Source organism: Balaenoptera ricei, chromosome 6 (genome assembly GCF_028023285.1).
Source record: "Balaenoptera ricei isolate mBalRic1 chromosome 6, mBalRic1.hap2, whole genome shotgun sequence".
Taxonomy (NCBI): domain Eukaryota; kingdom Metazoa; phylum Chordata; class Mammalia; order Artiodactyla; family Balaenopteridae; genus Balaenoptera; species Balaenoptera ricei.
The window spans coordinates 67823693-67836350 of record NC_082644.1 but is presented as its reverse complement, the minus strand read 5'-3'; the positions used below and the strand labels follow the sequence as shown (position 1 = coordinate 67836350).

Genomic DNA, 12658 nt, shown 5'->3' with positions numbered 1-12658 from the left:
GGCTATTATGAATAATGTTGCTATGAGCATTTCGTGTACAAGTTGTTGGTGAAGATATGTTTTCAATTCCCTTCAGTATATACCTAGGAGAAGAATTGCCTACATCAATTGTAACACTACCTGGGTCATATGGTAACACTATGTTTAACTTTTTGAGGAACTGTCAAATAGTTTTCCACAGGGGCTGTATCATTTTACATACATGCACATCTTCACCAACATATGTTATTTTTTTTTATTAATTAATTAATTTTTTATTTTTGGCTGTGTTGGGTCTTTGTTGCTGTGCACGGACTTTCTCTAGTTGTGGTGAGCGGGGGCTACTCTTCGTTGCGGTGCATGGGCTTCTTATTGCAGTGGCTTCTCTTGTTGTGGAGCACGGGCTCTAGGTGCGCGGGCTTCAGTAGTTGCAGCATGTGGGCTCAGTAGTTGTGGCTCACAGACTCTAGAGCGCAGGCTCAGTAGTTGTGGCACGCGGGCTTAGTTGCTCCGCAGCATGTGGGATCTTCCCGGACCAGGGCTCGAACCCGTGTCCCCTGCATTGGCAGGCGGATTCTTAACCACTGCATCACCAGGGAAGCCTGTTCACCAACATAGGTTATTTTCTGTTTGTTTTTTATAACCATTCTAATGTGTGTGAGATGGTGTTTCTTTGTGGTTTTGATTTATAGTTCCCTAATGAGGAATGATGTTGAACATCTTTTCACGTGCTTATTGTTCATCTGTATATTTTCTTTGGAGAAAATCCTTTGCCCATTTGTAAAAACTGGGGTTGGGGTTGCCTTTTTATTATTGAGTTGTAAGAGTTCTTTATATATTCTGGGTACTAGATCCTTACCTGATATATGATTTGTATATCTGCCTTTCTTTTTTTTTTTTTAATTTTTATTTATTTATTTATTTTTGTATTTATGGCTGTGTTGGGTCTTCGTTTCTGTGCGAGGGCTTTCTCCAGTTGTGGCAAGTGGGGGCCACTCTTCATCGCGGTGCACGGGCCTCTCACTGTCGCAGCCTCTCTTGTTGCGGGGCACAGGCTCCAGACGCGCAGGCTCAGTAATTGTGGCTCACGGGCCTAGTTGCTCCACGGCATGTGGGATCTTCCCAGACCAGGGCTCAAACCCGTGTCTCCTGCATTGGCAGGCAGATTCTCAACCACTGCGCCAACAGGGAAGCCCTATCTGCCTTTCTTGAGTTGATTACAAAGCAAAGTTTTCAAGAAATTTGTATTTTGTTGCCGTACTGTGAAGCTCTGTGGTCTCTACCAGGCCCTACCTCATTTTTACCTATTAGTATTTGGAAGGTCACCAGAACTTTCACTAAAGAATGGAGATTGGGGTGGGAAGGAAGAACTTTGTTCTCTGCGGGTTTTGCCATTGAGGTCATGCATTAATCCTCCCGCTGCCTTGAGGAAAGCCATGGTCACCATCCCTCGTAATGGAAGGTGCCCTGGAGGGAGAGGATGCAGGTGGGGGCAGAAACTTGAGGGTTTATGGCATTTTTATCCGTGGTGGGATGGAAACATTTCTGCTTCAGAATTGGGTTGTCTTTTTTTTTTTTTTTTTAACATCTTTATTGGGGTATAATTGCTTTACAATGTTGTGTTAGTTTCTGCTGTATAACAAAGTGAATCAGCCATATGTATACATATATCCCCATATCCCCTCCCTCTTGCGTCTCCCTCCCACCCTCCCTAACCCACCCCTCTAGGTGGTCACAAAGCACTGAGCTGATCTCCCCTGTGCTATGGGGCTGCTTCCCACTAGCTAGCTATTTTACATTTGGTAATGTATATATGTCCATGCCACTCTCTCACTTCGTCCCAGCTTACCCTTCCCACTTCCTGTGTCCTCAAGTCCATTCTTTACGTCTGTGTCTTTAAGAATTGGGTTGTCTTTTGCTCTTAAAGAAAAATTCTGGGGCAGATGAGCTCCCATCCCCTCATCAGCCATCATTAGGGCACATTTCTTGTAGTCAAGATGAGTTTGCCAGTTTGAGGCGGCTTCATAGGAAGCTTTTCCTCTGAGGTTGAAGAGGGTGGCTAAGTGAGAGACCAGGAGTCAGCGGGAACCGTTGTGTGTCCAGGGCCTCTACGGGAGCAGCCCCACTTGCTCGTGTGTTGTTGGAGCTGGTCCTCACTGCGCTGGGCTTGAGGCTGGCGGCAGGGTCCTTCTGCTCTGTTGAGGTGGATGCCACCATTACTGCAAAGTCCTGTGGATGCCCTTGCCAGGCTCATTTACCTCTTTGTTACTCAAAGCATGGTCCCGCTGACTGAATCTGCCTTTTAACAAAATCCCCAGGTGAGTGTGTGCACATCGAAGTTGAAGAAGCAGGTATTCAGGTCCCAGTCTCCCTGTTGCTGCTCACCTCATGTGGTTACTCAATCTGTGTGTCTGAACAGTCTTCCTCCTTCTTTCTGGCTTCCAAGGGTTGGCCTGTATGACGTTAACGCCAGCTGTACTGACTGCAACTTCCTTTCCTTTCTGGATGAAGAAACATAAGTGGCATTTCCCTGATGTGCTCTCAGACTTGCAAACATTTCCATAGAAATCCTGAAATAGTTCTCTCTTTGTGTTTACTCTTGAGCCTTCCTCATTCTTCTCCTCTTCCTTCTCCCCTGCCTCCCTGTCTTTCCAGAGCTCCTGCTGCCTCCTTGCGTTAGTCCTTTCCCCACCTGGACTCTGGTTCTGCTCAGTTATATCTGTGACTGGCCCTCTTTAGACTGGGAGCTTCTTGAGGGAAGGGGTCTTATGCCATCCATTTTTATATCTTTACTCCCACTGCTGGACCTAACATCCTTTGGACAGTAAATATTTGCAGAATTTAATTAGGTTATTGAATCGCAATGAAAGTGATTTCAGAAGACACCAAAAAAAAAAAAAAAAAATCGAAATGCCTTTTCTTCTGGTGCTTCCAAGATCCTGAGACTTTTATTTCAGTGATGTCAAGTGGTATTGAAATGAACAAACATTCCATTCGGTACATTTAATGGGTCCTTTAGGTGTCATTATTTTAACCCTGACATTTTTTTTCATTTATAGGATAAAAGGAAATATTTCTTTACCAAAGTAAACACAGTAGACTAAGAGAGTAAGTTTGTAAATTTAGTCACACTGAAAATATTTTACATGAATCTCTCTCCTCAACTCCTGACCATGCTTTGAGCTCTGTGACCATGACTCACCTGTGAGAGCCACAACTGTTTTGAGGATTTCATGAGAAACCCTATGAAGAGTGTATTACCTATAATAATAGTTAACATTTATTGTGTATGTACTATATGAGCCAGGTACTGTTTACTCTGAGCACTTTATGTATAGTCTCATTTTTAAATCTCCCAATGACTCTGAGGTTGATATTTTATTATGCCCATTGTTACAGATGGGAAAATAGAGGCACAGGCAGCCGGATCAGTATTTTGCCCAAGATTAAACATCCAGTAAATACGCCTGAAGTAAAGATTAGTAAACTGGAAGGTAGTGTGAGAAATTCAGTCAAATTCATCACAGAGAGATAACAAGAAGGAGTGTAAAAAGCCCCCAAATCCCCATGTATTTGGATACTGGGAAACATATTTGTAAAGAATGTACAGTTCAAAGAAGAAATCATAATAGAAATTATAAGACATTTAGAACTAAACAACAATGAAAATACTATATAATAATTTATAGGACTCACGCACAGAATTTAGAAGGAAATGCATATATTGAAAAAAACAAGTGAATGTGCTAAGCAGTCAACTCAAAAAGTTAGAAAAAGAATAGGGTAAACATAAAAAATGAAGGAAATAAATCATTAGATAAGAGCAGAATTTAATGATATAGAAAACAGAAACACAATAGGGAGTGTGGTATGGAATACTGAACAGCACTTAAAATGGATCACCTGCATTAATATGAATGAATCTCAAAGACGTAATGAAAAAATTTCAAAAAGAAAAGGCAGATTACAAATACATCCAGACTGATACCATGTAAGTCAAATTTTCAAACACATACAAACAGCATTATACATTTTAATGGATAGAGACATACACAGAAACCTATTAGATCCTCACCAGAATCAACTTTCTTCCTGAGTCAGACTAAATTCTTAATTGTAGGTAGTAGACAAAAAGGGATAAAAGACTCAATGTAAACAATCATGGCTATTGACAAAACAGTGCAAACCACATTTCCTGTTGATAGTGGACAGATCCATCCATGATGGATGGAAAATATTTATTATTGCAATAATAACAAAATTGTATTCTTTTTTTAACTCCTCTCCCTCAGATTTTCTAGCACTCAGTGCAGTACTGGGCATATAGTTGGATGTCAATAGAAGTTCTTTGTTTTTGCTTTTTCTTGAATTCATATACTACAAAGAATGTGTTTAATGTGACTTCCTTCCCTTGAACCTGAAAACGGACAGTAACTCAAGCCTTTCATCATATTTTATGCTTGTACCCTTTGGTGGTTAGGTAAAGTCAATAACATTCAGCAAAGTTGTCAAGAAATGACATGTCTAACAGTTGGGTGATGGTCAAGAAATATGTCCATCCAAAGTAGTATTATCCAGCATTTTAAAAAGGTGGAGATGTGTAACATGAGGAAATGCCTGTGATATAATGTTAAAGGAGAAATACCAAAAACAAAACAAAAACCTGTACATGCTATAGCATGGATGCACTTTGAAAACTTTATGCTAGTTGAAAGAATCCAGACACAGATGCCACTATTTATCAGTCAGGATTTTCTAGAGAAATAGAATCTCTTTATATACACCTACATGGGATTTATTTTAAAGAATTGGCTCATGTGATGAGTCAAGTCCGAAATCCAAAGGGCAGGCTGGCAGGCTGGAAACTAAGCAGGAGTTAATGCTGCAGTCTTGAGGCAGAATTCCTTCTTCTCCAAGAAACATTAGGTTTTGCTCTTAAGGCCTTCAACTGATTGGATGAGCCACCTAGATGATCAGGGATAATCTCCTTTACTTAAAGTCAACTAATTATGGATGTTAACCACATCTACAAGACACGTGCACAGCAATACCCAGATTGGTGTTTTATTGATTTCAAAACCCTGTAATTATATAAGCCATTCAGAATTACAAGAGATATGCAAGAGATAATTCACTTTAAGTGTTTAGCACAGTCTGACATACAGTATGTACTCACTGATTGTTAATCTTTGTATTATGATTAACCATAATACTATATGAACAATGAAAACAATTTCACTTTACATATATTTGAGTTGATGAGATTGTGGGTGAATTTTATGACTTTTGATTTCCAGTAGAGCTGTTATAACATTGCTTGTGCAGTAAATATATTTTTAAGGGCTTAAAAATAAAAGCTTTACAGACACAGAGGCATCTGTTTTTTGAGCCTAAGTTCATGTAAAGAGCTCGCACTGGTGAAGCTGCTCAGCTCCAAAGAAAAAGATGAGAAAAAGGGACAGGTATATTTCAGTGGAAGGGTAAGATAGAGAAACCATCCTTCCATCTATTGAGTGTATGCACATAGTCATTTGTTAATAACATTATTCATTCCATACTTTTTATTTTCTGGTTATCAACGTTCATCTTAGATTAGCTCCTGAGGGGCTTAATCCAGTGCTTAATATAGTGCATAGCATGATGGCATGGCTAGATAACTATTTCAGTGATAATAAAAAATATGTTTTCCTTTGCCAATAATTCTTATTTAATCAAAACAAATTCGATCTGTGTACCAGAGAACTGTTCTGGGGCTTTGATTAAAAACCACAGAAGATTGCATTGCCTATTCGGGGTCTTTTGTGTTTCCATACAAATTGTGAAATTTTTTGTTCTAGTTCTGTGAAAAATGCCATTGGTAGTTTGATAGTGATTGCATTGAATCTATAGATTGCTTTGGGTAGTGTAGTCATTTTCACAATGTTGATTCTTCCAATCCAAGACCATGGTATATCTCTCCATCTGTTTGTATCATGTTTAATTCCTTTCATCAGTGTCTTATAGTTTTCTGCATACAAGTCTTTTGTCTCCTTAGGTAGGTTTATTCCTAGGTATTTTATTATTTTTGTTGCAATGGTAAATGGGAGTGTTTCCTTAATTTCTCTAGACAAAGCAATCTTGAGAAAGAAAAACGGAGCTGGAGGAATCAGGCTCCCTGACTTCAGACTATACTACAAAGCTACAGTAATCAAGACAGTATGGTACTGGCACAAAACCAGAAATATAGATCAATGGAACAGGATAGAAAGCCCAGAGATAAGCCCACGCACATATATGGTCACCTTATTTTTGATAAAGGAGGCAAGAATATACAGTGGAGAAAAGACAGCCTCTTCAATAAGTGGTGCTGGGAAAACTGGACAGCTACATGTAAAAGAATGAAATTAGAACACTCCCTAACACCATACACAAAAATAAACTCAAAATAGATTAAAGACCTAAATGTAAGGCCAGACACTATCAAACTCTTAGAGGAAAACATAGGCGGAACACTCTATGACATAAATCACAGCATGATCCTTTTTTGACCCACCTCCTAGAGAAATGGAAATAAAAACAAAAATAAACAAACGGGAAACTTAAAAGCTTTTGCACAGCAAAGGAAAACATAAACAAGACAAAAAGACAACCCTCAGAATGGGAGAAAATATTTTCAAATGAAGCGACTGACAAAAGATTAATTTCCAAATTTACAAGCAGCTCATGCAGCTCAATATGAAAAAAACAAGCAACCCAATCCAAAAATGGGCAGAAGACCTAAATAGACATTTCTCCAAAGAAGATATACAGATTGCCAACAAACACATGAAAGGATGCTCAACATCACTAATCATTAGAGAAATGCAAATCAAAACTACAGTGAGGTGTCACCTCACACCAGTCAGAATGGCCATCATCAAAACATCTACAAACAATAAATGCTGGAGAGGGTGTGGAGAAAAGGGAACCCTCTTGCATTGTTGGTAGGAATGTACATTGATACAGCCACTATGGAGAACAGTGTGGAGTTTCCTTAAAAAACTAAAAATAGAACTACCATACGACCCAGCAATCCCACTACTGGGCATATACCCTGAGAAAACCATAATTCAAAAAGAGTCATGTACCACAATGTTCATTGCAGCTCTATTTACAATAGCCAGGACATGGAAGCAACCTAAGTGTCCATCGACAGATGAATGGATAAAGAAGATGTGGCACCTATATACAATAGAATATTACTCAGCCATAAAAAGAAACGGAATTGAGTTATTTGTATGAGGTGGATGGACCTAGAGTCTGTCATACAGAGTGAAGTAAGTCAGAAAGAGAAAAACGAATACCGTATGCTAACACATATATATGGAATCTAAAAAAAAAAAAGGTTCTGAAGAACCTAGGGGCAAGACAGGAATAAAGACGCAGACGTAGAGAATGGACTTGAGGACACGGGGAAGGGGAAGGGTAAGCTGGGACGAAATGAGAGAGTGGCATTGACATATATACACTACCAAATGTAAAACAGATAGCTAGTGGGAAGCAGCCGCATAGCACAGGGAGATCAGCTCCGTGCTTTGTGACCACCTAGAGGGGTGGGATAGGGAGGGTTGGAGGGAGATGCAAGAGGGAGGAGATATGGGGATATATGTATATGTATAGCTGATTCACTTCGTTATAAAGCAGAAACTAACACACCATTGTAAAGCAATTATACTCCAATAAAGATGTCAAAAAAAACCAAAAAAGAATATATGGGACAGTCTCCAAGATAGATCATATGTGAGGCGGTAAAACAAGCCTTAATAAATTGAAAAAGATTGAAAAAAAAAACACAGAAGACTTTAATCTCTTTTTTGCAAATACCCTAAAACAGGAACACTGCTGTTTTCATAAATCTGAATCAAGTGCAGTTCAGCTACTATCCCCAGGTTTAATTTTTATAACTATTAAAAACACGTGTGCATCAGAACAAAGACTGAGTAGGACCTGGAAAATGGTGAGGGGAAAGGAGTGGATAGGTTGGTGTAATTAATTATTTATGACTTTTGTCTTTTATTTTGATCTCCAGAACTATTTCATGAACAATAATTTTTTATAAACTTTGCAGGAAAAAAAATCACCCCATTACTTCCAAAATAGGGTTACTGGACTGGCAATTGTTGTTTGAGACAACATGGGCATGAAGAGATGACATTCTGTGTATCTTCTCTTTTAAGCTTAAGTTTTTGAACTTGAAGAAGAAATCTGTAGCTGCGGTCTTAATTGTTTTCCTCCCTAGTTTTCTCCCTTCCATTTTACCAATATACTTACTTTTCGCAAAAAAACTGGAGAAAGCACGGCGAACTCTCCAGGCACTAATGAGCTTGTTTTATGATCCCATTTTAAAGTCAAGGACACCAAGGCTCAGTGATGCTCACAGCATCTTGGGCCACAGAAGGAACCTTTGAAGACATCTAATTCAACCTTTTTGCCCTACCTCCAATCCCACCACTTGACAACGGGAGAAGTTAAAGTCGTGGCCCAAGTTATGCACCTTGTAAGTGGTGGAACCAGAACTTGAGCCTACTCTTCTAACACCATATTCTTCCCAAGCTGTGTCAGTACCTGCTTGGGATCTTCCTGCCTGTGTGGGGGAAGGCAGCCAAGAATGAATTCCTGGTAATTAAAGGGGCTACAGAGGTCTACGTAACAATTTTACCTTTGGGCTTACTTGTTGGCCCTGCTGAAGACCTCCATAGAGCTTTACCATTCAGGGAGGTTCTTGATCTTCATCTTCCCTAGTTCTGGGAGTGGCCCTACCATGTGCGTCTGATCTGTGCACCCCCAGGCAGGCACTTATTCCCAGCAGCCTTTGGCTATGGAGACCTCTCCATGCTCCTTAATCCAGTCCAAGGTTCTGACTCTGGAAAAGGGTAGGGAAGGACTGTGCCCTGTGAAATCCTGACCTCATCTTGGAACCTGGCAAATCTTCCAGTGATTTTTTTTCTTATCTTGCATCTCATTTTTCCAAATGTGTTTGAGACCAAGATAAAGCATACCCATTCACAAGCATAACTCCTGGCTGAGGTCATTCACCAGCTACTTGTTCTTGAGAGTCCCAGGATGACATCTCTGGCCCAGGGTGAATCTCCCAACTGCTTTTCCAGGTTTTGGTTGGCATTTATATTTTCCTTTTCAGTAAAATAACAAATATCAGAATATAATTTGTGGTACTTAACTTCAAGAACAAGCTTGATAGAAAGCTTTCATTACTAAATATAGTAACCTATTCATTGTGCTTGTCACCTTTGATTGCTTTTAAATGATTCCTTGTGGACTCTTTTATGTCTCCCATCCAAGGCTTCCCTGGTGGCGCAGTGGTTAAGAATCCACCTGCTAATGCAGGAAAATAAAAGTAAGCTAAAGATAAGGTTACTACACAAATGTATCTTATGTGGTTCATCTATTTGGTCTACTAGTGGGCATGAGAAGTATACCAGAATTTAAATGAAAACTCTAGTATTGATTATAATTCACATCTCTTTTCATTTGCCCTAACATTCTTAACAAATAACTCTAAATTTTCACATACTAATTATTTGAATTTGTGAATTAACATATCCAGTGATATCCTCCTGGAATCTTCCTGCCCTCTAGTCATTTTACTCCCAATTAGCATGTCATCCATCAGAGGTTGATGAAGAAAAAAAAGATGTGTGAGCCATCCCAACCCATTTTCTTTCTTGGTTAATAAAGGGTGGTAGGGAGTGAGGGTTCCTGGGGATGGGGCGGGGGGGTAAGCCAATTAGACGTTATTAGAACCATTTGGAAGAGGATAAAGAAGAAATATTTACTGATAGAATTTGTGAATTTTAGTTGTCAAAGTCATCACAAGTGAAGAAGTTCATATTAACATTAAGGCAAGCTTTCAGAGAATGTATGTTTCTTGATATGGAAGATTTCCTTGCTATATATAAAATAGATAACCAACAGTGACCTACCGTATAGCACAGGGAACTATACTCAATGTCTTGTAATAATCTATAAGGGAAAAGAATCTGAAAAAGAATATATATATATATATATATATATATATATATGTGTATGTATATATATATATGTATAACTGAATCACTGTGCTGTACACCTGAAACTAACACAACATTGTAAATCAACTATACTTCAATTAAAAAAGAGAAGAGTATTACTAAAATTATTATTAAAAGAATATGAGAAAAATACAAACTGATATGTAAACTATAAAATATGTAAAATATCTATAGGTAGACAGAATAAAAGTGGTGTGTAAAAACAATAGTTATATTGGGTTGACTAAGATGAACTTTTTTTCCCCTTCTCACAGTATTCTTAGATGTTTTGTCATGATAATAAATATAATTGAAGGGGAAGAAAAGAAATGAAAACAAAAGCTTTCACACGAACTATACTTTTTCCAGGTTTGCTGAATAATGTGTACTTGTACTCTTTACCTTTTAAAATGTGATTTGTTTTTTATGTCTAACATTTACAGACTCATGGGAGATCATCAAAATTGTTTTTCTTGCCACTAAAATTTGCACTGGGGGTGGTATTTTTCCATAGAAATTTATACAGAAGAACTCAATGTTGTTCCTTTCTTCTTTCCAATTCTTGTTTTTCTTAGGGATTGCCATAGGCGTTTTGGTTCGAGAATACAGCAAGTTCTCTAACCTGGAGAAATTCTACTTTTCCTTTCCTGGAGAAATTCTAATGAGAATGCTGAAACTCATCGTTTTACCATTAATTATATCCAGCATGATTACAGGTACCTTGAGAAAACTGACATTCTCCATGATTATTTAAGGAGCCATCCCATCACCTGAGTTGTTCTTTTCTTATTATGGAAAAAGTCAAAATGCATTTATTTGATGCATCACACACACACACACACAAACACACACACACAAAACACCCCTCACTTGGAAAGTGTATATTTGCTTGAGTGAAATATTTCATTATTCACAAAGTGGCATTGCTTTGTGGCATTGCTCTGCCTGTAGCACTGTCCATTGCAGCTCAGATCTTCATTTGACCAGCCGTATAATGTCTTATGAGGAAGGAAAAAAAAAAGGCATATTTGGTCAATGAGATGTCAGCCAGTGTCCTCAGGGAAAATGTGGTTTTCAGTCTTGATCATGTTTTCAGTAGCTTACTCGTTTGTTTCTCAGTTGCATCCCTCCTGCCCCCTACCCTGTCAGCGGCAGCCTGCAGAGTCCTCTGTCCCGTCTTCTCACTCACATCCACTCCTCCACAGAACTCAGAACTTGCTACATACTTGCCTTGGAAATTTGCCCAGGGGACCAGCAGTCACATGCTGTGGGAAAGGTTTAATGATGGCTTGGCACCATATTTTAAAAACCTGGTTTTCTTAAATCTGAACTTGTGATGCAGTTGAATTTAGAAACGATTTTTTCCTTATAGATCATTGTATTGGAGGGTCTCTTTAAAGAACAAGCGCCTTTATGTAGATAGCTATTAATTTGGCTTACAAAAATGTCATTTGTCTGGGTATGGTAAGCTTCTCTGTGCATTCTATAGTTTCTTGTCCTTATCTTCATTCTGGCAGTAGGTAAAATGTGGCAATCACTAGTGTTGCCAGCTTGAAAATCATGGTTTTATACAACCAGGCAATTAGGGTTCTCGACATGGCCTCTTCTAGAACATTTTTCTCTACTGCCACTAAAGAGACCTAGGACTGATCTATGTAGAGTACTGGACATTGGCGGGGGGAAGGGAGGGTGGGTGTCAGTATCTTCTGCATTCAGCAATGCATTGCTTGAGCTGTGGATTTGGCCATTGACCTTTTGAAGTGCCAAACTCCAATCAGACTAGAGTCCCTTGGGTGTTGGTGTTCTTGGCCTATTACAAACCTAAAGAGAGTATAATTATGTTTTGAAATGACTGGCTTCTTTTAGGCCCTGCAGCCAGAGGGCCAAATCAGCAGACCAATCATTTGTACCATATAATGTTTGTTTATTTGTAGAAGTGATAGTAAGCATTTAAAATTTGGAAGACTTCATGTAAGCATCCAGATTTCTGGCTTCCTCTGAAAAAAAAATAAGATCAGGAAACATTGGAGCCATGTTCCCACACACCAACAGTGGTTTGGAGCTGAGAAACAGCTACTCTGTTTACTTGGAGCAAATGCATTTGAGGATGCCACAGTCCCCACCACTCCCTATTGCCTAATACCTCATCTACTTCACTCATTTACATTACCTGCCTTCCCCTGTAGACATTGCCGTTACAACCCCTTAGAATTTTCTCCATATTGAAGAGTCTTAATCTCTTCTTAGGCTCCTTTGAGAACATGATGAAAGCTTTGGACTCTTTCCCAAGAAAAGTGTTCACAGTTGTACATATATACTGTATTTTACATGCGATTGCATGAAGTTCATAAACTACTTAGTGATTGATACTTACGTCTATGGAGGAAGGTATGGAAAGTTGATGCAGATTAGACAGCAAATCCAAAACTCATGCCATAAACCAGGTAACAATACATGTATGCATATACTAGTTGTAGGATGTTTGAAAATATATACAGCTCTTGGTATTCAATAACTAGTGAGATTTTTGCAGTCTGACTGTTTTGGGTGCTAGCTCAGCCTTGCAAATAACCTAGGAAAATAATTTGCAACCCTCAGCATTCCATTCACATAGCCTAGCTACTTTTTGAAGG

At 38.9% G+C, this 12658-nt stretch overlaps 1 protein-coding gene across 2 annotated transcripts in view; it reads left to right on the top strand.

The window, feature by feature from the left end:
* Positions 1-12658, top strand: part of SLC1A1 (solute carrier family 1 member 1) — a 74986-nt gene that overhangs the window by 25986 nt on the left and 36342 nt on the right. The window contains exon 2 of one of the 2 annotated variants that reach the window (XM_059924789.1): positions 10601-10741. The exons of the other annotated variant lie outside the window; for it this stretch is intronic. Within the exon in view, the coding sequence (XP_059780772.1) occupies positions 10601-10741 (141 nt within the window). The remainder of the gene's footprint in view (positions 1-10600; positions 10742-12658) is intronic. 2 annotated transcript variants of the gene reach the window in all.